The sequence below is a fragment of the Hippocampus bargibanti genome, linkage group LG15, assembly GCF_051943395.1.
Source record: "Hippocampus bargibanti isolate YZ-2025 linkage group LG15, ASM5194339v1, whole genome shotgun sequence".
Classification (NCBI taxonomy): Eukaryota; Metazoa; Chordata; class Actinopteri; order Syngnathiformes; family Syngnathidae; genus Hippocampus; species Hippocampus bargibanti.
The window spans coordinates 5,375,472-5,403,404 of record NC_142748.1 but is presented as its reverse complement, the minus strand read 5'-3'; the positions used below and the strand labels follow the sequence as shown (position 1 = coordinate 5,403,404).

Here is a 27,933-nt window from a genome sequence, read left to right as displayed (position 1 = left end):
GAACACACCACACAAAAGTTCCCTACTTTTTTGCTTCAGGAAATCTAAAAACAAATTCCTGCCTTTTCTTGTGAAGATAGATGTTTTTTTTTTCTTTTTTTTGAAAAGGCCAACGTAAACACCAGACGCAAACATTCCAAGTCGAATTGAGATGCCGACCTTTATCCCCACCGCACTCCAACGTGTCACCAAGTGGGCTGAAATGACAAATAAATGAGCCCGGGTTCAAGAAACCGCTATGCAAATATTGGCTTCTCAGGGCTATTACGACATTTTGGAACATGGTGATTCCGCGACATTCTTTTGACGATTCATATTTGAAGATGTGATGCTTCTGGAATAAGATTCAGAGGGGGGGAGGCCACTAGAGAAGCTTCCGTGAGTGGCGTTGTGAAGACCTTTGACTGAAACGAGGTCAAGGCGAGAGCACGGAGGGCAGTCACGTCAACCGGGAATCCAGATTCTCAATGGAAATCCAATGTTAGATCGCGCCATCAAAAACTATCCATAAAACAGGGGTGATGGGAGGGGGCAAGACTGTGCAAGAGGGCAATGTCGGTCAAACACTCCATAGCAATTGCATTGGGATTGGTATAAAAGGTATAATTTTCAGAGTCTTTGAATTATCGTATGATGACACTGATTGCGTGCTAAGATGCACGTTTTTCAATGTTGAGCCTCTTATAGGGGCTTCGTAAACCACGTCGGACACTGATAAAAAGAGTACTCCACTGACCATGCCTTTCTTGATACTTGCACTATGTACAGTTTTTTTTAATGAAACGGTTTTGCACATTTACAGTAGACAGTTGACATTTTTATTTTACTATGCTTAGAATAACTTGTTTTGCTATCCTTTCACCCCCACCCTCCTCATCCCTTTCGAATTGCTGCCGAGGACTGCAAATGTCCCCATAGTGGGGCGAATAAAGGTTTTCTGAGTCTGATTTTCTGATTCTGACCAATTCAATCAAATTGGATTTGTTGTTAAATCTTTTCCTAAGAAGTACATGAGGTGACCTTTCAATTCCATTTGCAAGTCATTTTTTACTGTCAGAATCCCTCCCCCACTCAAAAAAACTAAACAAATCAGGATTTAGAGGGCTAGTCTTAACTGGTGTTGCACAGATATTCACAGAAGAATTACAACTCGGGGTTCAGAGTAAAAAAACTCATCTATCAATCCAGCTTCTAGAACTATTGTGAGATATCTATGGTATGGTATGGTATGGTATGGTACGGTATTGTATGGTATATATGGAATCAATGCAAGACGTATTGGTTTCATATCAGGCGCACACAAATGTGAGGATTTAACAAATCATATTTTTGCTCATGGATTGAAAATACCTCACAGGGGTCCCTGACCCAAAACAATTTGAAACTTTTCTGTGCCGACGACCTGACACTTGATCGGCAGCAAAACTTAAACGCTTCATTTTAAAGATATCGTGCAGTTGTGACTAACATAAACCATCCGGAGAATCCTCAGCGATTTGGGGCAAAGATACAATTACAAACCAACCCCACACTCCGACCCTCACTTCCCAGGCGCGAGACCGATGGCAACCCTCTGGTTTATTTCTTGAAGTGTTTCCCAGATGTATGACAGGGTGTGAGGATGAGAAGATGCCGGAACAAAGTCCCAGAGAGGAGCTCAGAGGGCATTCAGGGTAGCCACGTCACCGACAGTCACTGCTGAGAGGATGTTATCGCCCTTAGAACAAGCCGAGAGCAGACGCCACCGTCTCCAGGGTGGAGTGGTGACACTTCTCCGCGGGATGAGATAGAAAATGACAGGAGCGCTTCCTTTACAAGGACTTCTTTAGGGTGGGAGGATAAGACCGAGGGGAAATCATACAGAAGTTATTTTTCATCTCTCCACCAGCTCCCAACTGCAAAAAAAAATCCTTTAGATAAAAGCCTCTCCTCGGAACACCGTGCGAGGTGGAAGCTGAGATGTTGACAAAAAGAAAGATAAAAGGATAAAGACGGAGGTGGAAAAGATGGTGGATAACAACCCATTAAAGTTGCCAGCAGCCAAGTGCCAGGTGCAACTACGCTAAAAAAAGGTTCTCCCGTGACAATGCCGCGATTTCACAAACCTCTCAATTTATCTGTCATTTTGTGCTTGTATTGGTGGCTAAAATCCGGGAGCATATCAGGCACATTTCCAGCACCCCAGAGAAAAAAAAGAGGGTTACAAAGTCAGATTCAAAATAAAATAGGCGCACACGTACACAAACCCCCATCCGCTCTCACACTCATCAGCCAGCCAAGCATGCTTTTTTGTGTGTGAGACGAAACCAAAGTACCCGGAGAAAACCCACACAAGGCCCAAATCGGGATCCAACCCGCGACCTCTGCACTGTGAGGTCGGCGTGCTAACCGCTGAACCACTAGGCTCTCCTACTTAAAGTAACAAATTCATGCTAATTGCATCCAGAGTCTCTGGGAGCCATCCAGTCCTGGGAGGGGGTCAGTCAGACCGGCATCAATCACAACGGCAGTGGAATGGCTACATAAAAGACCCTCACAATGAGGGGTTGGGGGGTCACTATTTCGTGGATGGATAGTGACCAGCAATGACCCATACTTTATGGCAAATCAGGACCATGGACAGTGGCCGGCAGTGGGAGAGTGACAGATTGAGCTCAATTTTGATGTGAGATGAAGTTGGATTGATGGAATTAATTTTACTAATTAATTTGACATTTTGAATTTCCTTTCTCTGGAGTGTCGGATATAAAGCGGAAAGGCCGTCTGGATCATCACACCCGCGTAGCCACCTCGCCGTCGCCGGACCAGTCATTGATTGGGACTAATGTAAAACACAGGCTGCCAGCACCCGGGGGCTCTTCCAAATAAGATTAGAGACCCTCACATATGGCTCGTAATCCGCTTGATTTCAAGGGGGCCCGGTTAAAGCATTTCCCATGTTCCCGTTTCCTGTCAACATAAAACACCATTGCGTTTGTGTTGATAAATCGAGTTAGTGATTTGTCTGGAGAAATTGCTTTTGGATTTAAAATACTACCTTGATTACTTAAAAAAAATAATTGTGGTTGTTAGAAATAAGCAATGTTATCGGTTATATATTTTTTACTTATAAAATGTAATTGTATAAAGATAATTCAGACGAATTTCTAATGATCAGTGCATTTTTTTAATCTAAATAACACAGCCGATATGTTATGGAAAAGTCAGCCGTCAATTAACAACACTTTTTCTACCGTTGTATAATAAGTGTGATAAATGAGCAACAAGTCTTGTTTAATTCTCCAAAAATGAATAAATAAATAAACACGTAAACACAAACATAAACATAAATAAATACATAAATAAGTAAAAAACATAAATACATAAATAAATAAATACCTAAAGAAATAATGACAAATAAATAAATAAATAAATACCTAAATAAATAATGACATAAATAATACATAAATAAATAAATAAACATTTTAAAAGTGAACATTAACTGCCTGGGTGTCATTTATTTTTGTAGTTTTGGATTTTGTGATCATGTCCCTCCCTCGCTTTACCTTTTCTAAACAACCCCTCTCACAGTTCAGGTTTCCCTTGCCGTCGTCATTCCAGCTGTCTCCAGTCTGGTCGGCCTGCGTTTATCCACTCGGTCCTCGTCTCCACTACCTATGCGGTCCCTAGACCCTGACCTCAGCAGCTCTCCTGGCGGGCGTGATTAGACGCTACGCGGGGGGTTTATGACTTTATGGTCAGGCGTCCTGTCTCATCACACATCAAAATGCTGAAATAACAAGTCATTGGGAATGACCCACCGGCAGGGGTGGAATAGCTGTTCTACTTGGAATTTCTGAAGGGCATTCGCGCACATGTTGCAAGGTGAGAGGAAGATCCCGATTGACTTTTGCCTAAGGGAGTGTGGATCGGAAGTGGAGGGGGTTATATGCGGGAATGTGGGGGAATCCCAGACATGGCTTTTAGGAAGCAGGAAGGACGTCCTCAAGCCCGCAGGTGGGATGAATGAAACAAGCAACATGAGAGAGGTTTGCTCAATTTGGTTGAATTCTGGTTGAAATCTGGGCCACTTTTCTCTCATTTTACAACTACTCAATTCCGCCTATTAAATGGAGACAGCAAGGCGTCTTCCGTCTTCAACAGGTGTCGTGGTGGTTCCTTTAGGGAATTCCCAAACACACCTAGAGGTGAACTCTGCATCATCCATGGTTGATTTTATTCCACTCCTTCCTGCAAGGCTTTTCCTGAATCTTTTGAAGCTCACGGAATATATGTCTGAACATGGGTTGCGTGACTTTAGATTCTAAAATTTAGAGGCATGTTTTCCTTGTTACAATTCCGGTTTCTATTAGCAATAATGATATGTTAAATTAACAGACTGGTTTTCCGCCAGTCTTTAATCATAGGGCCCAAGGTGGCATTTTGTAAATTGAGGGCTAGAGGCTAGCTCCAGGGCTAGCTAGAAGGTTATCTAGAGGGTTCGCTATAGAGTTAGCTAGAGGGTTAGCTAGAGGGTTCGCTAGAGGGTTAGCTAGAGGCTTAGCTAGAGGGTTAGCTAGTGGGCTGCTCAAGGGCTAGCTCGAAGGCTAGGTAGAGAGCTAGGTAGAGGGCTGGGTAGAGGGCTATGTAGAGGGCTAGCTAGAGGGTTAGATAGAGGGTCAGTTAGAGGGTTAGTTAGAGGGCTAGCTACAGGGCTAGGTAGAGGCCTAGGTAGAAGGGCTAGGTAGAGGGCTAGCTAGAGGGCTAACTAGAGGGCTAGCTAGAGGGTGAGATAGAGGGCTAGCTGGAAAGCTAGCTAGAGGACTAGAAAGCTAGAGAGCTAGCTAGATAGCTAGCTAGCAAGATTGATAAATGTGAACCATATAACCGAGATAGACAGCAAAGACCGCACCATGATTCCTTGGCGCCCCCCAACCGCAACAACATTCCCGCCTATAGCCGCTCGCCACTTTAATTAAAGCCGCCGATCATAATTAATCAATCACGGCCATACAACATTTGCAACACTTAACCAAACGTAACTGTCGATTTGCTAACGGCGCCGTTAAACCGTCAGTCCTTCCCGAAGCTTCAATGTGAGGTTCGTCCTTGCTATTATGAGGCCACCACACCCGCTCACCTCCATCTTGGCTCCAGCGTCGCCCATAACGGGCGACATGCGCACGCCAGGAGTCAATGAGTAATCGAGTAATGAATCGGGGCACATCCGTGTCAAGTGGCTCTCCTCAAACGGACAGACCGACCGTTATAATCTAGCGCTGAGATCCCGAGGCGAGAGACTCCAATTACACAGCGCGCAATCCTCCAAACCAGTGGCTAGGAAAGACAAAAAATGACTGAGAGTGTGTGAAATTGACACAAAAACAATCCCCAAGCCTGATGTCAAATCAAACGGGAACAGTCTCGCCATTTCACACAGTGTAGGCAGTGTTATTTGGCGCACTCGCCGCAGGCCATGTTAAGAAAGCATCTCGAGAAATGAAATACCGACGTCTGTCACGCTTTCTCAGCTGATGGGTCTTTTTCCAACTGGCTGTTATTTTCATCATTTAAAGCGGCCGTGTCAAAGTCACCTGGGAGATTGGAGCTCACCGAGCAACCCCGTAGGGTGGAAAGTGATACGGGAGCTTGGATTGTAAGATGATTTCACATCACTGTGGTTTGTTTGGGTCTCCCGTCGTCATTCGTCAACGTCGGTTTGAGCACTCAAGTGTAAATTTGAACAAGCTGCCGTGACGTTATGGACGTGTGAATTGCCCGTTTCATTTCTGTCCCGTAGTCCACTTTTTTCATTCAAGACACCTTTCAGTCTTTGAACCCCAACACCCTCTGATTCGCCACAGCCGTAATGCAACAGCCCCTCCCGTCTCTAATCATGGCCAAGTAACTCTAGTCCACTTGTTGCAGTCACCCCTGTCTGCACCTGTCAATCAAAACACGGTTGAATTTCGCAGCACGTAATGCCAGAAGTAATGCCCTTTTTTATGCATCTCCGGTGGAAATGTCAAATTGTTTAACAATTCACCATTGTGAAAAATCACAAGGCTGCTAAATCCGTGCTAGTCCACATCTGTCCTTTCTCATTTAGGGTTGCACAAGCAAAATGAACCTGACAAAATACATTGATACCTCGGCTTACGAACGCTTTAGCTAACGAACTTTTCACCTTACGAACATTAAATTCTCGAGAATATATTCTTGGTATACAAACTACTTTTCGTCGGACGAACCAAACCACACAGCGCCACGGAGGCTGGCGGACTAGTTTTAGGCGGATGAACACAAAACCACGCGGTCGAGCTGCGCTACGGTGGCTGGCAGACTAGTTTTCCACACACCCTTTGAGTGCATACGTGGTTTGCTATCGAATGGAGTACTTTTGCTATTATGGGACCGAAAAAGACCCCACCACAGGCTAGCGTTTAGCCGAAGAGGACACAAAATAAAATTTCATAGAGAAACACAAACGAGGTGTGCGTTTGTGTGACTTAGCGTCCCTGTCTCAGTATGTTAAATCGACCATTGCTACGTGTGGCTAAGGGTGTTTCTGAGTTGTCTATGCAACGGTCTCAGGCAATAGAAGAGGTTGAAAAACTTCTGTTGATTTGGATTTATGAAAAGCAGCTAGCAAGGGACACTGTATGAGGGTATTATCGCAGAGAAAGCACCACAACTTCACTCGGATATCAATGACACATCAATGACCATCACAAAGGTAAGTAAAACACATTTATTATACATAAAGTAAGGTATATTTTGTGTAGTTTTAAGGCTTATTTAGTAGAAAATTATGTTTTATGGGGACCTGGAAACGGATTATTCTCATTTTTAATGGTTTTCTATGGGAAATGAATGTTTGGAAGACACACTTTTTGCCTTACACACATTTTCTGGCAACCAATTAAGTCTGTAAACTGAGGTATCACTGTATTTGAGATTCAGGTCAAACAGTTTCCTATAAATCCCTGCTTTTGCATTGACATAAATGGATGTCGCGATTGAGAAAAATAACCAATCAAACACAACCAATTGCACACACACAAAATGGTGGTCAGATGTTTTTTGTTTTGCTTTCACCTGATCCATTTATTCCTCCCTTCAGGTGGTAGACGTCGGCGGTGGCGCGATCTCTCCCCTGCCTGAATCATTGATGAACGTTCAGGCCTCCGGCGTAATCCCGACCGACACTAAAAGTCTGTCTAGATTTAGCGTCATCAAATTTTCATTGGCGAATGCAGGGCAGCCCCAGCTCAGACTCTTTCCTCTCGGAGGTGCACTCTGGCTTTTACCCAAATCCTGCTCTGCTCATCCACTGGATGAAGCGACGCGAGCGAAGGGGAGAAACGGGCAAAATATTGAAAACAGCTGTCGGGTTGTGATTCTATTTTCATATAAATGCATCCTTTTCATAATGAATGCAATGTAACTTTAGTATTCACACAAACATTGGTGGTGGTGTTTTATTCTCGTGATTTTTTATTTTTTTTTTCAAAAGTTTGCAGGTTTTTTTTTTTTATCAAGGGAAAAAAATAATTATTATAATTATATTATTTCCTACAAATGATTAAATAAAAGTAGTCAGACTTATTTCACTAACATTATTTTTCTTACAAGATTCTTTGATTATTTCCTCATACAATGTATTATTATTATTATTTTTATTATTATTATTATTATTATTTCGGAGTCTTCTCGTGACCGTTTTCTGGATTCCCCCTATTTTTTACTTTGTACTTTGTTCTAAAGCAGATGACTATTTCTTATAAAAACATTGCATTTTATTGGAAGGTTAGGATTTAACTCAAGGGAAATTCCTACTTGTAAAATGTTTAAAAAAATCTGTATTTAATAGCCTTCCCCTAAACTCCTACAAAAAAAAATACCACAAAAAAAAGAAGATAAAATACCCACAACTATTTTCATGCAACTGCTTAGAACGTATTTTTTATACAGTAATCATAGCAACATTATGTTAGTGTGTTTTTTGTTTTTGCGGGGGTACTCATAGACTTTATTCTTGTGCGACTACTTCAAAAAATGTGTGATTAACTCATTGTTTTTTCATGCTTGGGTGCCGATAAAGCGCCCCTGGCAACGTTTTTTTTTCTTTCCACAAGGGGGCAGCATTTCAATTTTTTCCGTGTTAGCACTTTGTTCCAGCTTCAGCTGTTGTTAAAGCGCTATATCAATCAATATGGATGTACTGTATTGCATTGTATTGTATTTCGGATAGCCGCCCTCATTTGAAGCACATATAACTCCAGACCCCTATAATTTAAGAATTAACTTGTTCTAACCCCTGATGAAAGAAGAGAATCTAAGATTTTTAATGATGTATTGAATGTTTAGGTTGTCCAAAAACTCAATATTCTGTGGGTCTTGGAATTCGATGACAATGACAAAAACCCTGGCACTGCAGTGGACACATTTTATCACATGTCTGGCAGTGTATGAGTTAATCTTATCCAATTTGTGTTTTGTACATAAAAACATGACAATTCAAAGTAGGGTGGCTGTTTATTTTGTCTTTTGAGGAGCACGAGGAACCTTAGATGAAGATGAACGGTAGCTATCTGGAAGAGGCGAATAACACGAGGCCCCTTATCAGGCAAGCCATTAATTGACTGGCGGGGTGCAACTTGTCAGCATCAAAGAAATGGCGCGGCGGGAGCGACGGGCAGATAACCCCGCCGACATGGAGGTAATATTTCTAATTACCACCCACTTGTGCGGCAGTTACTTCCATTTTGTTCTCCACAATCCCATCCCCCCGCTAGGCACTCATGCTAATGGACAGAATACGATCGAGTCGCACTACGGTTCAGTCGTCCTCCTTCCTGCACTTTATGCCTAAATTCGACTTTTCCCCTTTTTTCCTTCCTTCGCCAGCAGCTCTCTTTGCTGAGAGGGATGCTGGGTGGCAGTCTCTTCTCGGCCAGTTACACCTTGTAAGAAGGACGTGCCATCAAATATGCATGGCGCCACATTTTCGTGCAACCCGCTGACTCCTAGTTAAGTGGAAAATAAAAATGGAAGCGCACTTTCCCACCTTGCAGGTGATAACGGTAGTTTTAAGGAAATGGCACTTATTTCAATAAAATAAAATGAAAATTAACAGACAAATCTGCGGCTGGATGAATGCATGCATGACTTGAGCCCGCGATGAAAAGAAAAAAAGCGACAGCGCAGAGCGCCGATGCGTATGTGGAACTGTCGCGGCTTGGAATTGAAGCGGATTTACTGTATGTGGGACAGGAGATGTGAGACAATCTCTTTTCGTCAATGGATGCTCCAACTTTGTGTTTGCTTTCAAGATTTCGCTTGTAGCAGATGTGCACATTTCACCATGACGTCCCCGATTCACCGGTGAAAAGGATGCTTTAATTCTATCCTCTTTCATCTAGAACAAAGATGCAACAAAGAGGGTGCAGAAAGTGCTTCAGATTAAATGACTGAGTGAATGAATGAGAGTGACTGCCTTTACAGCAGCTCATGTAGTTTGTTTTTTCTACTTCTTCATTTCCTTTCCTCTTCCTTTCATAACTTTACTGCTGTGAAATGTACATTTCACCACTGCTAGACTAATAAAGGCTAATCTCTCCATTCAAACTATGAGCCTAATGGGATGAAATCAAATCTCATTCTAAAATGGACCTGAAGACAAGGGATGATGCAAAATCATCTTCTACCCAAGTTGCTATCTGTGAGTTAGCAGGAACAGTGTTAGCATTTTAGGATTTATCAATTCACATTGGCAATATCTAACTATCAGCAAAACAAAATTGTACCTGTTATCTTTATATTGCAGTCACTGTCCTGCTATACGTTAGCATAGCAACTAGCTAATTGGGTCAAACGTGAACATCAGTTGTAAACATGCAAGAAAATATCAGATTTAGCAGAAACAATGCAAAGAGAGCCCTCTACAAACCTGGCATGAGTGTTTCCCTCCTCTTTCTGATCCAAGAAGAAATTGCCAACATCCATCTGCAGTAATGGCGGGCCTACGGCGGACCCTATGATTCCCCACGATGATACTAGTCCTCGGATGCTGTCACCGTGTGCATTATTGATGGTCACACGCCGCCATCATTTTAGGGTTGCAACAGGGGAGCGTTCCAGGAAGCGAGCGCCATGTATCAAGTCCATCAAGGTACATTTAAAATGGTGCAAGAATGTAAACAAACAAACCCGAGGATTGCATGGGAACGTTTGGCGATCTACTTTTAATGTAAATGTTATTTAAGACAACATTCCGTTTTTATCATCGCATTTCTCCATTTTGTACAATCAATTTGTCGGTTGTCAGCAGCTGTACCGCCGCAAACATCTGCGCCGCTTTTTAAACGTATTCTCTTTCATCCACGCAAGCGCACCTGTCGGCCACCTTGAGCATAAAAGTGCGGGGTTGGGAATGGTGGTATAAAGACGAGGGGGGCCTGCACATGTGTGAAACGAGTCGCATGTGTTAAGTTTAAGCATGTGTATGTTTTCTGGCTGCAAAAAGACAGAGCGTGTTTGTTTCCTGAACTAAAGGTTTGCTGCCATTGCCGAATTTATTTGGGTTTTGGTTTTTCTTGCCGATGAAGCGCTGGTCAGACCTCTGGCAATGTCTGGGGGCAACATTTCCGTTTTTTCCATGTCAGCGCTTAGTTCCAGCTTCAGCTGTTGTTAAAGCTCGATATAAACCAATATGTATGTATGTATGTATTGCATTTTGTACAACCGCCCCCATTTCAAACTCAGATAACTCCAGACCCATATAATTTAGGAAGTAACTCATATTTTCTGATGTCTAAGGTTTTTAAACTGTGTATTGAATGTTAACGTCGTACTATAACTCAATATTCTGTGGGTCCTGGAATTCAAGCGACGACGTATTGCAGTGAATGAGTTAAGCATCAAGGGTACAAATTTAGATTGATGGAACAAAAAACTGTCAAAAACACTCATCCACACATTGCATTTTTATCTATCACAGTGCAAAATCGACACAAAAGTAGAATGTAGGGCTTGTTGCATGACTCATAAGGGAGCTTGTACCATTTCTAGGTCAATAAGGGTGCAGGTGTATTTGTGGTGTTAAACATTACAGGATACTGTAGCATTCAAGAAGACTAAAAATGTCAAATGAGCACACAAAAACAGGAGTTGACTTTTGTCTTTGAAGGTGAAAACTACACTACTCCGACATTATATTTCGAGTATATCAAAACTGAGATCGAAACACTTACCTTGAAATGAGATTCCAATATAGCTTCTCCGCAATATGTCTGTCGTACAGAAGTGGTCCATCGAAAAGGTTTCTTTAGTCGTCGTCTGTACTTCTTTGAAGGTGTCGGACGTTTCGCTCCTCATCCGAAAAGCTTCGTCAGCTAACTAAAAAGTTTGTTGACGATATCTGTGAAAGGTTCATTCAGGTCAAGGGTGCAGCTACGTGACCATCCTTTGTCATTTTCTGGTCATCCACACACCTAAGAGAAGATTCGGATAGTGATTATTGTCACATGGTAGCAGTATTCTTGATACTCTGACGCGACACAAAGCAACGGAAAAGAAAGTCATGAACTAGGAAAGTAAGATACCTTTTGATTTTGACCTGCTTGATTATGAGCTTGACGGGAAGTGACCATTTCGTAAGCTAGCCTAAGTTCGCGTGCGTAGCGTCGGCTGGCTCTGCTAGCCTTCAAGAAAAGTGAGCGTAGACGACTAAATTATTAAAGGTGCCCTGCTATCCCACCCCCAGCCAACAACTGCCCCCTCACCCAACTGCCATGTTCGCCCGCCATGACGACGAGTTGACGTTGTGCAATTGTGCGGGGTAGCAGCTTGAAGCTAATGCGATCAAACGCACCACATAGCGAGCCGCTCCGGAGGGACGTGAGGTTTGGGATGAGGGGGGGGGGGGGGTTGACTCGTAAATCGGTGGGTTTGCATGCCAAGCGCTGCCAGGTGTTCCGTTCCTGTTCCTTAAGCAGCTGTATCCATAACAGGCCTGCAGGCATGCCGGATGGCGACGCGTCATCATCTGTCGTCGCTACACTTTGTCATTGTGCGAGGCCGTCGTGACTTTTTGTTTTGATTGTGAACATCATTTCCCGCCATCACTTGGCAGCGTGCCCTGCAGGCCCGTCATTGCCATATCAGCTGGAATCAAACAGCGGGTCGGTTGTGTTTGCTAGCAGTTAGCACAGGTGCAAGTCAAAGGCTTCCTGTTTGTCTTCCTCGTGTCTTTCCTCGCTGCAGCTGAGCAATTATCTGAATTTGTACACATCCATGATGCTTTTGGAAAAAATAGGCTTACCACACACCCCGCATTCACTCGGTTTCAAGCCGGCGTTATCTTTTCAAGGTTCATTTTTAAAATTAGGGTTATTAGGGGGAAAAAGATGGTGTCAAATTGCAGTTTGTTTTGGTCCAAGTTCAAATAGTTTCATGCCAATATTAGGATTTCAAAATCAAATGTTTCTAGAATGAGTACATTTGTCATGTTATGGTTTCAAACTACGTTTTAAAAGCCAGGAATACATTTTTTTGAATTTTTATAATGACCAGTTGTGTTTTGTGACAAGGTTATCCTTCAACAAAAGACCTTGTACGGCTTAAAGTAGGCAGTATTTCAAGCACGGGTTTTAATTTGAAAAACAGTTGGGTTTAAAGTTAATTAAAATTAAAACTGCGAGACCGAGTCAGAATTTCAAGCACCCCAGCATATGTTGGGTGAGATCACATATAATATACATTAAGATCTAAGGCTAATTAACCAGCTTTACTTTTACTAAACATGTTTTTTTTTTTTTTAATGCAGAAGAAAGTCACAGTGCAGGGATGAAGCCTACATATGCACAAAGCAAACATGCAAAATACAGCCAGAATTGCAACCTTGATTCTAGTAGTGTGTGTAATCACACATACATGCATAGATAAAAAACTATAGAAACATTTTGGAAGGAATTTGCATCACAGTGAAAGCCAAACATATACTCCTCGGCACATTGTCACAGGGGTGGGCTAATGTTTGTGCTTAAAGTTTTATGATTTAAATACATTACGTGAAATAATTAATTAATTAACGTTGGTATTGCATGCAGCTATCACACTTTGCACAATTGTCTTATATAATGAACGCTGAACATGAATTGCATGCACAAAAGTGAAGCGTTTATATTACAATAACTGTTTATTAGGGTAAACTAAAGAAAAAAACCATTTTACCTTGTTTGCGCAAATCGGATTCCATTTTGAGAAAGAAAAATAAAGAAGAGGGGCAAATGTAGTCCTCAGCCGTCCGTGTTGACGAGGTGTCAAAAACAAACAAATCGTCTTTGACGGGGTTGTCATTGACGTCCAAATGCAAGCCAGGCGTTTCTGATCGACATGCATTAACGTTCATTTACGGAAGAAATAAACAATTAAACTCGTGAAACCTTGCAAAGTTTGTCGATAAGGTTTGTAAATTCTTCTGAACGCATGTTTAACTTCGGAAACATGCGTTTGACGGAAGTGACACCTGTCGCTCACTGACGATTCGTTTGTGTAAAAGAGACACACAGTTTGTGTTTATAAAATAAGAGATTTTTTTAAAAACATTTTTGCAAACGTGTAATGCACTCCGAATATTTTTTTTTGATTTATTTGTGTTTTATTTGTTTGTTCGAGTATTTTGTTTATTTGTTTGCATATTTATTTAGTTTTTTTTTTTTCATTTTTTTTTTTCATTTTACTCTTCAAAGTTTGTAAATCTGTTGACGAATACCAATAATCCATCAATGTGAATATTCTGAATTTCTGGGAGAGCTATTTTGGCAATATTTATGCATACATGTGTATTTTATTTATTATTGTATCTGTTTTTTCTATGCTTGTCTGTGACTGTAAAGTGAGAGCTATGAAAGGCACTTGAAAATAAAATATATTATTATTATTAATATAAATGCATACAAATACTATTATATAATACTTGATAAAAATATCAAAATATTAAAAATATGCATAAATTAGAAAGACAGACAGACAGACAGACAGACAGACAGACAGACAGACAGACAGATAGATAGATAGATAGATAGATAGATAGATAGATAGATAGATAGATAGATAGATAGATAGATAGATAGATAGATAGATAGATAGATAGATAGATAGATAGATAGATAGATAGATAGATAGATAGATAGATAGATAGATAGATGTATTTGTTGATACATATAAAGGAGGCAGACAGAGTACAAGAGTTTGGTAAAATATATACTTATTTATTTCTTCATACAAAGAAATATTATGAATGTTTAGTATTTAATTGTCTAGAAATAGCTGTTGCATTTTGCTCTTTGCATGACATGTCAAATTCACATACATACATACATACACACACACACACACACACCAAAGAAAATAGCCTCCCGAGCCTTCGTGTCACACATGTTGTAAGAAAAACAAACAAGTCAGGTTGAATACAACTCAACCACATAAAAACAATGCAGCAAGCTGCTGGGTCACTTTTTAATCTCATTTCGCATGATTGCGGCGGTCCCGTTTTGACCTTCTCCTCCCCAAAAAAATGTCAGAACATGCAGTTGTAAATGCTTCTTCAAACTTTTCACCCAGGACACAACATGTGAACACACGAGTTTGAATGAAAGGGGGGGGAGAGCAACTAAACAGACAACAAGCAGCGAAAAGGAGTGGAATTTTATAAATTTAAGAGGCACAACATCAGAGCGTTTTTTTTTTTTTTTGCTACATTCAGACCTCACGTTTAGTCTGTTCATGTACAGTTAAAAAGCGCAACGACGGTGCGCAATCTCCATCCTTGCATATCAACGATTCAAGTAGAAAAGAAAAACAAGCAAAAAATAAAATAATAATAGTCTTATAAGGTGGTGGGATATGTGTAAAAATGTGATTTGATTTTGGGCAAAGGTTGAGTAGAGATCATGACATGTATGAAGGGTTTTTATCATAAGGCATAAAACATGATAGCTTGGGAGTGATGGAGTGACAAAAATGAGGAGGGGGGGGATCAATTATCGTCACAAGAGGAATGTTCATTACCAAACTAAACCAAAACAGGAAATGCATGAGCCGGATTTTCTGAAAAACTATGGTTAGGCAGCTTAGTGAATTAATTCCTGAAAAAGAAAAATAAATTATTATAAAATAGATTTCTGTACATTTTACATATATATATATATAGAGCAAATATCTCCACATTTTGCCATTCAATTACCAGGGATCTGACAATAATAATCATAATGATAATAGTCATACTATTAATAATAATAATAATTAAAAAATACAGATGAAATCTCCAAGCCTCCCACCCGAGTCAATCCCAGCCAAAGTTGTGCGCGGTCATCTGGTAGAACTTCATGTTGAAAGGCCGGTAGAAGTCTCTGAGACGGCGCACCACCTCTGGCCGGATATCGGGGTGGGTGCGCCCTTTGGTTTTGCCCAGGCAGTGGGGCTTGCTGCTACCCTCCGCCTTCTTTAGGCACGGGAACCCCTTGGTCTGGTTGAAGTAAAAATGTTTGTCAGTGATGATGCGTTTAAGGCCCAGGAAATCCTGCACGCGTCCCAGTTCGCCAGCCGGGTCGCTGATGAGCCGCTCGCCGCTCACAAACAGGATCTGCTCCATGGGGAAGTACTGCAGCCAGTTGTCCAGGTGTTTGGCGTAGATACCGATCTGGATGGCGCTCCACGACGTGTCGATGAGGCCCGTAGTCCTGTTCTTGAAGGTGAGGCTTTCAAACGACGGAATGTCGGGCTTCTTGGATAACGTCTGAGTATAGTCCGAGATGGCCCGGGTGACTGGATCCCGCACCACCACGATCAGTTTAGTATCCCGCGACATGGCCGAGATCCTGGCGGGTGCTTCTTTGGTGACGAAATAGCTAGGGGTCTTCTCCATGGTAATCTGGCCTTCCAAGGTCTTGGGCATCAGATCCCTGGCAGGATGAGAAACCAGAGTTTAGCTGCGTTGTAGCATGTAATCATATAGATGGAGTCGGTTTGTGATCAATGACTCGAAGAACCCCCCCTCCCCCATTAAGACGTCAAGAAGCAATTAGTTGTTACGTTAAACCGATTAGCTCACTGCATTAGCACGATCGCTCACTCTCGAAGATTGACCAAGGAATTTACGAGCACAAACACAAAGAGATTCTGTTAACCTCTACCTGACATGATTGTTTGGCTTTGGCGGAGGTCTGGTGACTAACATCAACAGAAAGGTTGACAACAGGAAAGAAAACAATGGTGGGCAGAGATAATAAAGTACCTCGGGCGGAACCCCATGAGATAAAACTCCAGCAAGGCTCATCACATTGCCTCGATTTGGACTGAGAGACTATAGAAAGTTCGAGATTTCCTCATTATTAAAAAAAGTTGAAGAAGATTAAATTCAAAGCATTTACAACCCTCATATTTTGTCTTTGAAGCCATTGCGCTAAGACTGGACTTTGTTTTGTTTTTTTGGGGGGGGGGGGTATAATAAATGAGCCTGAAGCCATAGAGTAATTTTAGTTTTAGACTACAGACAAGATCATATTTCAGAAATGATGAGGAGCCATTAAAGTGACAGCACAATTGTCTCAAAGTATATTTGATGTCACTCCATATTTTGTGTCGTGATTGGGTCGGAGATCCTTTGAGCTAAGACTCTGCTAATAGATGTGATAAGACAAGAAAAAACTATCCAAAAAATGGTGTCGCTTGTCCTTTAAATGTGTGAGTAAAAACATTTTTTTCAGGGATTTATATATTTTTGCGAGTTCATTTATTAGAAAAATGCTTATTTTGTCTTTTCAGGAAAAAAAGCAAGTTTAATCCTACGTGATGGCGCAGACATTTAAGTTAGCGATTATGCTGATCCGAGCGGCACGAATCCCCCAAAGCCTTTGCGATCACAGCAGCGCCAAAGAACAACACGCTTGGATGGCAAAACCGGTAAAAATAAAAGCGCCAAATTCCTCAAGAAGAGGCCCCTTGCTTTAAATAAAAAAAAATCTTCACCTTTGACTTTACTGTGTTTCCCAAAAAAAAAGGGAAAAAGAAAATGGGCGGAGTTAGACTCTTGGGGGGAAACAATGCCCATTCTCCTCCCTTGTGATTTATGAGCTGATGCTCTTAAAAGACGCTGTCAAGCAAGCCCTTGTGTTTCTTGAGCGCCTTTTCAAAGCAGGCCCTATTGTCCGTTGCGGCGAAAAGGTCCGATGCACGCACAAGAGCCGCTTATCGAGGATCTCGGAGAAACTTTTCAAGGGGTGCGTTTCAAGTGGAACCTGCCATAATATCTATGCTGACGAAAAAGCAAAAGATACCACCAACCCAAAAAGAGACAAAAAGTCAAAAGCAGCGATACGAAACAAAGCGCAGGCCTGTTGTCACATGACGCCATCAAACGGAGGTCGGCTGTTCACCCCCCGTAACCCCCCCCCCCCCCTCCCTGCTACCACCCACCATTTCCCAGCTGAGATAAACACAGAGGAAGTGGGTTATTTCTGTCTGATGTATCCCGTCTTCCTCCTGTCGCGTTTGATTGGACGATAATGGCCCACCGCAGGCCCGGTTTCTGTTTGATACAATAGGTCGTCGCTTGGCTTGGGGATGCTGAATGCATTTGAATGTCAAATCGTGGAGGGTTTGTTGGATTTGAATGCAAGCAAAGCAAGCGGGCGGGTTTGTGTCGCCTCCCGGAAAAAAAGGGGGCAGGAGGATACTTTGTCTTGTTTGCCACCCTCGAATTAGAATTCAAAGTGTTCAATTTAAGCACAAATACATACACTAAGGACTGCGCTATTAAATCTGCCAGTCGGAATCAAGAGTGTACCTGATTTCACCCAATTTTAAAAGGACCACCACTCAAGGCAAAAAAAAAAAATGGCCGCTCGCCCACAAGCACCATCGACACTTGATCCGAAAGCCACTCGAGCGCCACTCTACATTCATCCGCCACCTCCATTGATCCCCGAGATTTCCCGACAGGCTCCGTAGGTCGGACGCCAAAGTGACATCTCTCAAGAGAGGGTGTGGAAAAGGAGGAAACAAGCACTGAAAGGTTCTCTTTCTTCTCCTGAGAGCCTCTTGTCCCTATCCAGATACTTCACAGCATCAAGTGGGACAAAAAGATCTTTTTTTTAACTCATTCCCTACCAGACGTGTGTCCGCTCCAATGCCAGGGTTTTTGTCATTGTCACTTAAATTCCAGGACCCACAGAATATTGAGTTTTAGGACTACATAAACATTCAGTGCAACATTAGAAACCTTAGACTCCCTTCTTTCATCATAAAAAATAGTTGATTCCTACATTATATGGGTCTGGAGTTATATGAGTTTGAAATGAAGGCAGCTGTCAAAAATTGCTTCATGTCACAAAGAAGGTACAGAAAGTGCTGAAGAATGAATTACTCTATGTCTTTGTGTTGTCCTATTTGTTATTTAGCGTTTTAAAAGGCGCTTATAAATGAAATGTATTATTATTATTATTATTATTATTATAAAAATACAATGCAATATTGGTTTATATAGCGCTTTAACAACAGCTGAAGCTGGAACAAAGCGCTAACATGGAGAGAGGGGAAAGGAAAAAAAACATTGCCAGAGGCCATGACTAGCGCTTTATCAGCACCCAAGTATGAAAAAACAAAACCTGAACAAATTCGGGAATGTCGCTGTACGTCATATTTTCAGTTCCTGAATTAATTTGTGAATTGCAGTGGATGAGTTAAGGATCCAATAAGGATCGTAAACGCCTTTCACATCAAACATTAGCGCACATGTGCTAATGTTTGAAAACGTCACGCTCGCCGCACCCCATATAAGGAAGCTTTATTGTACGCATTCGTCATCGAATCTCTGTCACTGCGGGCTTCTGCTGTATATTTTATTAAAGTGGCACTTAAGCACAAACAGAAGCCAGACGTCGTGAAATAAAAGTCCGCGTCGACACGGAGTTTAACCGTTGAGTCGCTCATAAATCCAAAGCGTAGGAGACGAGGCGTTTTTGGAGTGGCGCCCGATGAATCGCTACAAATGTCAATTTGCTCATAAATTGCATATGGAATTAACATGCCAAAAAAAGAGGATGTGTATCATCCAAATGTAAAGACCAGGTGAGGTGAACTTAAAGTTTGAACTTTGAGGACCTGCAATGACATCTTTCTGAGTCACCGTTTTTCTACATTTGTCGAACAAAGAGAATCCAGTTGGGGGCGGCCTTTGCTATTGTCTAATCCTGGCTAATGGCGAAAGCAGAACGCCCTATCAGAAAATACGGCGACAAGAAAGCAGGATTTCCCCTTTACGCCTTCTCCATCGGATAAACCAAGCTTCGAAAACGGTGCCACTGTGTCACAGCAGCCTGGGAACGCTCTGACCCTCCAACTCCAACCCGAACCTCGAGTCGACCCTGACCGCTGCAACCCGTCGCCATCCATCATCAGATTGTTGAAATGGGAGGGGTGGAGAAAAAAAATGATAGAAAGAAAGAGGCGCATCGAATCCACACTGTGTCTTGGAGGCAAGATCAAAAAGTCGTGAAGCCATAAATAAAGAGCAGAAACGATTGTGGTTGGTTTTGCGGTCCACTTGTGACAAGCTCAAATGATTCAATCGCCATAAGTAGCTATCATGCGTCCTCCTGATAGCTAAAAGGCAAGGGTGCCTGTAGCTTGGAACCACAATTACCCAGCACTAACGAGACCGCGGCCAAGCTAGCGACATGTGCGACGCATGAACCCGGGGAGCGCTTGTTTGCTTTTTCGGATTTTTTTTTGTCCATCTTTGAAAAAAAAAATAAAAGACTTTGGAGATGGTATCAAAGGCTTATTAACTCATTCACTGCCAGACATGTGTTAAAATGTGTCCAGTCCAGTGCCAGGGTTTTTGTCATTGTCACTCGAATTCAAGGACCCACAGAATACTGACTTTTATGACTACATCAACATTCAATGCAACATAAGAAACATTAGACTCTCTTCTTTCATCAGAAAAAAAAGTTAATTCCTAAATTATATGGGTCTGGAGTTATCTGAGCTTGAAATGAGGGCAGCTGTCCAAAATACAATGCAATACATATTGGTTTATATAGCGCTTTAACAACAGCTGTAGCTGGAACAAAGAGCTCACATGGAAAAAAAGGAAATGATGCCTCTTCGTGGACGGGAAAAAAAACATTGCCAGAGGTCTGACCAGCGCTTTACCAGCACCCAATCAAGAAAACAACAAAACCCGAACAAATTCGGGAATGGCACTATACGGCATACAGGTAACATCCGACTTACGACCGGCTCAATTTACGACCACGACCTCCAGACCCTATTTTAAAAATTTTAATGATACGCCTGGCACCGCAACGCGCTAGCAGGCCGGCAACACGTACGACAATTTTGGCCAGCCAGCTAGCATCTCACTCTCGCGCAGCAATCGACCGTGTGATGGAACCAGAGGGGGGAATTTGCGAGTCATTTAGCCTCCGAGTCTCTATTTAACATTTTGAATGTATTTCGACTTACGACCATTTTGACTTACGACCGTTTGGTCAGAACGGAACTAGCAGTGAATGAGTTAAGACCAAATGCTATGCCAAAGACATCGAACAACAGGGAGCAAAGTCAACCAGGCAACCCTCCACGTTCAAAAGTGAGTAACTATAAGTAAATAACTTTATTATGTAACACGCAGCATTTGATTGTCTGTGCAAAATTTGCTGGGTCTTTGTGTGAAAGAGGCAACTGAGTATCAGCTTTGGGGGGGGGTTAGCAGCCTGTTAGCTCTCAACGGATGTGACAAAAATCGACCAGGTGTGCAAAGGAGCTGCAGGTGACGAGTCTGTGTGTATGTATGAGCATTTCCTGACAGGCTGACATGCACCATGAGACACATGAAGCCTTGATCTCGCTGCAGCAAAGATGAATAAAAGATGAAAAAAGCACATGCTACCTCAACACCCCTCCCCACACATACACTCGCAGAAACAGGAAGTGTGTGTAGGGATAGAAACTAGTGAAGGGGGGTTGTTTTGTTTTGTATTACCCATCAGTGAAGACGAGTGAGAAAGTTTTCCCACAGATGTCTATGACAGAGTCTCATTTTAACTATGCTAATTCATTTAGCGACAGTTACAACAAGCAAATGTACACCGAATGGATGATGCATGCTAGCAAATTTTCAAAAACATTTTCGATTGGCTTTTTAAGAGTCCCTGTTGGACTTTAGGTTGTTCTCTGATGCCTGTTTGAATGTGATAAACACCAAAAAAAGCGCATTTTCACTCATTAAAAAGAAAAAAAACTACAGTAGCCTTGTATGATCAAAAAGGCAAAAACATGCATTTTTTTTTTCAATATTTCTGGTGTGACCTACTTGGTATGTCAGCGTCTCTTCAGGGAAGGCTAGTTAGCTAGCTCTCTAGCTATTTTACTACATTTTTAGACATGCCCAACAGTTGGTTCAAAAACAGGCGGTTGCCGCAACTGCCGGGAACCAAATTGTCTCAGCATACGGTGAAAAGCACATATTTGAGGGAGTCCATGCGGACACCGACAAGCAACTTGGGGGTCTTCTAATGAGCTCTGCGCTTCTCTTGCCAGGCTAATGGAAACCTCAGGAGACCACCACCCCCCCAGGGCCATGAGTCTCACGGAGGCGGTCGCATTTCTCCCGTAGTCTAATAGCCACCACTGGGACTTCATACCTGGGACAAGGAGTGTGGCTTTACAGGTTAACTGTCATCACTTTACCTTCCTTGTCTTTTTTTTTTTTTTTTTTTTTTTTGGGGGGGGGGGGGGTTGACAGAAGGGGACCAAAATGTTTGCAATAATAATTAATATGCATGCCGTTAGCTCATTCACTGCCATTCACAAAGTTATTCGGGAATTGAAAATATGACGTTGAGCACCATTCACGAATTTGTTCGCGTTTTGGTTTTTCGTGCTTGGCTGCCGATAAAGCACTAGCCAGGCCTCTGGCAAAGTTTTTTTTTCTTTTCCACAAGGGGGCAGAATTTCCCTTTTTTTCCATGTTAGCGCTTTGTTCCAGCTTCAGCTGTTGTTAAAGCGCTATACAGTATCAACCAATATGTATGCATTGCATTGTATTTTGGACACCCCCATTTCAACCTGAGATAACTCCAGACCCATATAAGTTAGGAATTTACTATTTATTTCTGATGAAAGAGGAGAGTCTACGGTTTCTTATGCTTCATTGAATATTTATGTAGTCCTAAAACTCAATATTGTCTGGGTCCTGCAATTCGAGAGACAATGACAAAAACCCTGGCCGGTGGACACATTTTTGCACATAATCTGGCAGTGAATGAGTTAAAATGAGCAAAGCCCTGGGGGGGGGGGCACAAAAAAAAGTCTGCTATTTAACATGCTAACGCAAGTTTATGTAACAGAGGTGAATGAAACGTTGACTAGGGGGTAGTGTGCACTGGCGTTTGAATTATCACCTTGTTAAAAATGCGACTAATTTGCAAGGGGGGGAGCACAGGGAGGGTTTGTGTTTTTATTGTGGATTGTGTTAATACATACGTGTGTGTGTGTGTGTGTGTGTGTGTGTGTGTGTGTGTGTGTGTGTGTGTGTGTGTGTGTGTGTGTGTGTGTGTGTGTGTGTGTGTGCGCATGCAGTGGCCACATTGTCCCGATCGGTGTGGACTTGAAGGGCGGTAGGGGTAGGGGGGGTACCCTGTTTTCACAATTAACCACTTGTAATGGCAGCTTAGGCAGCAGGAGCAAGAGGGGTAGGGTTGGGGGGGTATACATGCTGACCAAAGGGGAAGTTTAGGGGGGCACACTTGTGGTCAGCGAGGCTTGCAGGGAGCATCGCCTCACATTGGACGGGTCAAGCGTGACATACACACTGGAGGACTGTGAATGAGTGGGTCCACATATTGAGGGGGAAATGTTGATTTGGAGTAGGGGAAGGGGGGGGGGGTCAACCTGTGGAACAATTCAACATAAAAGTCACTCATTTGGAAACTAAAGATGGGACAGAGGGCTGTTCAGCCAAGTTGAAGATGTGCTGTTGGCGCCATGGAGGCCAATTAACTGCCTTTCCGGCAGCTCATGTATTTTGTTTTTCTACTTCTTTCTTTCCTTTCATAACTTTGCTGCTATGAAATGTAAATTTCTCCACTGCGAGACTAATAAAAGTAAATCCAATCCAATTACAGACGTGTTGTTCGTGTTTGTGTCTAAAGGGAGCGACAGCCATAAGACGACGTAAAGAGTATTAGTGTCAGTTTGGTGATTTGGAAAATCGTTCGTTATTGATCGACATATCACCGGTTGGATTTGTTGGTCAGATGGGCGACAGACTGTAGTGGGACCCCCAAACCCCCCGCTAATCGATCATCGCGGACCTTCCCGACGAAGGTTCCGCACCAACGGCGATGTACACTCTCTGTGATGGCCAAACGGCGCCACTGAAGGAAGTGCGACGGCTTGATGCTTTTTTTGCAAGACTTGCTCAAGAAAAGTGAACAAAAGGAGCAGGTGGCCTCTTTTTTTTTAGGGAAGGGACGTGAAAGGAAGGAAGGTCACGGTCGACGGTCATGGACGGGGGTCACCTGCCAGGAAACTTAAGCGAACCCCCTGCAGTGGACGAATAAAAGAGGAAGCAGCCATCCAGGATTGTCCCGGATGTGTCACGGTGGGACGGGAAAAGAGGAGCGGGGGAATTTGGGGACAAAAAAAGACGACACATCAAGTGTGAAATCACAGAATCCTTCTTATCTTTTAGGCCAGCAGTGCTGAAGAAGTACTTAGAGTGAATGTTTTATTTTGTAAAATTTCTCTGAACGCTGTTGTCATGCCTCATGTTGTCAAATAGAAATAAATGGTGGTTCAAATATGGATTCGGAACTGCTCATTTGCACCTATGATTATTTCGAATTGAATACACAACGAAAATATGCACATTTGCAGACAACATACACACACCGCACACACATGCCTGTTTAAACTTATATAAATATGATATATACAGATGCGTTATGACCCTGACTTTGTTATGAATCATCCCAAGACTCCCAAGGTTGCATTTGCGGAGTAAATCCGCTCTCGTGCAAGGCGGTCAGAAAATGAGAAACAGCTGCCAGTATTTGGTTATGCAACTGCAAGGAAAGTAACACACAATTATCGGGAGGCATTTATATTCACCTGTAGACTTTTATCATGATGCAAAAATTAGTATTCGTTCCAACAAATGAAGATGATTGTTTAGGATTATTATTTATTTTTTTATGTCACTTCTTATATCCAGATTGATCCCGGTTCCACACCTTGCTCATACAAAATAAACCCTGAAATAAGTCCTATGACTGAAATACTTTTACTTTATTTCTTATTATTTCACTTGCACTGGACAAGGAGGGTAAAAATGTGCACAACTTTGCTAGCTGCTAACATGCTAATGATAACAAGCCACAGTGCAGGACAGCCAGCAGGCGAAAAAGCAAAATGGAAAAGGAGAACAATTGGGTTTTTTTTCTCTTGTAAATGAATATAAATGGTTTAAAAAAGTGCAACAGAAAATGCTAGCGCCACCTATTGATGACTAAGGAGAAATGTTCCCGATTGTGGGACTATTAAAGGCTTTCTGATTCTGAGACAGTTGGAACGACACGAATGATTTAATTTTCCTCAGTCATAACAAGTGATAAACATCCATCTTTTTTCAAGATCACTCAACTTTATTAGGGTCTCGAGTATCGGCGGAGCCTATCAATGCTTTCTTTAGGGCGAGAAGTGGGTCTGTTTGCCAGAATATTGGGGCACAGTACATGAAGGCAACTGTTCACAACGATCAAAGACCATTTGGAGAATTTCATAAACCCAAACATGCATATTTCCTGTAATGCAATCTGCCTACTGCGGAATACTGTGGAAATTATAAAACATTACTATTCTGGGGATTTGGCGCAATTTTGAATTGAGAAAAGAAAATAACATTTTACTGACCTATAAAGAAAAGCCATAGGGAAAAAAAAAGTATGTAGTAAAGAAAAGAAAGATTTCAGACTTCAGTGTGTTTGGGTCCAATTTCAGTGAAAATAAAAAGGAACACACACGTACAAGAAGAAAAAATACTCCCATCCATTCATATTGACTGATAATTCCAATCAATTCATTCAATCCAAATATTTCAATCAAAGTGCATTTTTGTTATATGTTTTTTTTTGTATGTGTATTTTTTGTTATATGTTATATGTATGATATGAAAATAAATATTTTTGTTGAAACATTGTCTTTTAATCGACAATAGAAGAAATAAATAGCAAAACTTTTTAGATCAGTTCAGCATAATTTAGAAAAATGGCATTAAATAGGTAAAGTTGTAAAACAAATAAAGAACATTTATTTTGAAATTACGGTTCTCATCAAGTAATCTTGGCATTTTTCCCCCCCCCCACTCATCCAATTAAGATTTTTCTGGTTTCAAACCCAAACATTCTTTTCTTATAAACATTAAAAATGTCATTTTTTGCAGTATATTGATTTTATTAAAGAAAATATAACCAACCTAGCTTAGTCTTTCCACTCAAACCCAAATGTGGTCTCACAGCAATAAACGCAAGTGTTTAAACAAAATAAACCACAAAAGCTGCAGTGGTGCACAGCGTCCAATAGAGATCAGTGCACGCTGCACGTTTAATGGAATACTTGTTAAAAAAACGTTTCAGACGTGCTTCACTTGCATTAAAAAGTCAATTAATTAATCTTAAATACTAAAATACTTTAAGCAGACATGGCAAACTAGTTTTCAAATCATTGACAAATAACTTATTTTTGCAATAAAAGGATGAAAAATGATAAATGAAGGATGAGCATCAACAACAAACTCACGAGGAAAGCATCCCAGGCGATAAAAGTTGGAAATTATAAGGGGGGGGGGATGTAAAATATATATGCATCTTGTGCAAAAGGGCTTCTTTTTGCCTTGAAGTGCCACTGAATGTATTAAGTGAGAAAGTATGAAGGATGCTGGACTATAGGGCGGGGAAATAATTATTAAAAAATACAATATTATGCACATCTGCGTCAAATATGAGTAATTTAGGGGTGGCAAGGTCTTACCTGTACCACTCCAGGCCGTTGTCGTAGTTGCGGTCGAAAAAGTGCGGCTCAGCCCCGACAGCCCTGATGTCCGGGTGCACCCGCAGAAACTCGAGCAGCGCCCGGGTGCCTCCCTTCTTCACCCCGATGATGATTGCCTGCGGCAGCTTCTTGCTCCCGGCCCCGTTGGAGAAGCTCGACATGGGACTGGGCTCCGCGACCCGAGGTTCCGGCTCGTTGCTGAGCAGCAAGTCCCGGGACGCGGCTCCGCGGGCGTCCAACGGCTCCTCGTAGTAGTCCACGTCCTCCCATCGCAGCCTGGAGAGCAGGTCGGCACGCTCGGTCCTCCCGCCGGTCGCCGGAGCCCCATCCCGATCCCGGGACGAGTCGAGCAGCACTCCCGTGGAGCAGGGACCCACGCAGGTGTAAAGCACGAAGATCCAGATGAAAAGCATGATGCTGAGGATGAGCGCCTTCTTCTTGCGGCAACACGGGCTGGGACGCGGCGGGCTATATTCCATAAGCCTCCCCGGTCACAGGCACGTCCCAGCCGGGCATGTCGCCTCCGTCACTCCGGTAATCTCCGTTGGCAATTCGTGCTCATGGTTCACCTGGAAACGTCTCAAACTTTGGAAACTTCAATGTCGAATGAATGATTTACAAGAATATATCCAATAGTGGAGGTTTATTTGGTGCGTTATGAATCATCTTTGTGACATAAGGAAGGGTAAATGTTTAAAAGTTGCCGGCGAGAGGTGACTATTATAACCGACGGAGATCCACCGCACGTCGGACTCCGACGATGCAGCGCGGTGCTTTATAAAGCAGCGGTAGAAATGGTTGGCAGGTACGTAGACCAATCAAAATACTTGCTTAGAAAGAAGGCTTTGGTTTAACAAAACGAGCCAATTAGGAGAAAGAAGGCGTGGCTGAAATAAAGTGTGTGTGTGTGTGTGTGTGTGTGTGTGTGTGTATAAATTAAGAAAAATATAGTTTGAAAATATTTTTTAAATAATTGTATTAAAAAACTGTTGTTTATGGCGTAAGATAACAATCTCAAAATGCATCTAAAAATATAAAATGGCCAGAACTGCAGCATTTAAGAAAGTAAGACATTATTTATTATTCACCTCACAGATGTAAATTGAGTATTCAAAATAAATTCATAATTTGCTGGGTAGCTCATTATTTTAATTGTGCGGCAGTACATAGAAAATGCAAAAAAAAATAATGATTGAACAAATTAAATTTATACCTTTCATCACATATTTTCACTTCATAAAGGTTATTTTTAAACAAAAATATTCATAATGAAGTGAGAATTATTTTTTTTGTCGTTCTAAATTAATTAAATGCTGCCACTAAATTAAACAAACCAAATTAAAAGGTCCCAAGGTACACACAAATATCTACGTCATGCACATTGAATGGACATTATTTTACAATCACAAAAGTATTTTTGCAAAATAAAAGCGACACTTTGTGTGATTTTGGGTATGTACTCACCATGCAGGCTACCTTTGGTACAGTCATGAGTGCTTATGGCTTTCTCATCCAAATGTTGCAGGTCAAAGAGCATGTATGCAATACGCAACATAGCTATTCGTTTATCAGTATTTATAACCCCAAAATCAACATTCAACTAAAAAATAGGGTACTACTCAGTATATAACATTTGAATCAAATACTAGTGCTGAATCAAAGAAGTTATTAAAGACATCAACATCTTGTCTTTCTATCTTGACATTTGACCGGTTAATAAAAATGTTATTTGCTTGTATAATTTTTTTGTGCGTTGTCAAAAGGCACAAAAATACTTAAGTGTTGATTGCTGAATTAAAAATGTTATTACATAATAAAAAACAAAATTGA

The 27,933-nt window shown here is 41.8% G+C and overlaps 1 protein-coding gene and 1 long non-coding RNA gene across 4 annotated transcripts in view; both read right to left on the bottom strand.

Moving 5' to 3' along the window:
• LOC148887231 (uncharacterized) overlaps positions 1-13,457 on the bottom strand; it is a 70,357-nt gene extending 56,900 nt beyond the window's left edge. For all 3 annotated transcript variants that reach the window (XR_016117602.1, XR_016117605.1, XR_016117603.1), the window contains exons 1-2: positions 13,216-13,457; positions 11,235-11,474 (exon numbers count right to left, since the gene is read on the bottom strand). This is a non-coding gene — a long non-coding RNA (uncharacterized LOC148887231). The remainder of the gene's footprint in view (positions 1-11,234; positions 11,475-13,215) is intronic.
• Positions 13,458-14,240: 783 nt separating this feature from the next.
• hs3st3b1b (heparan sulfate (glucosamine) 3-O-sulfotransferase 3B1b) lies at positions 14,241-26,839 on the bottom strand. The gene is made up of 2 exons (XM_089015937.1): positions 26,083-26,839; positions 14,241-15,947 (listed from the first exon to the last, which is right to left on the bottom strand). The coding sequence occupies exons 1-2, from the start codon at positions 26,580-26,582 to the stop codon at positions 15,329-15,331; spliced, it is 1,119 nt and encodes a 372-aa protein (XP_088872063.1). The 5' UTR covers positions 26,583-26,839; the 3' UTR covers positions 14,241-15,328.
• Between the last annotated feature and the right edge of the window lie 1,094 nt (positions 26,840-27,933).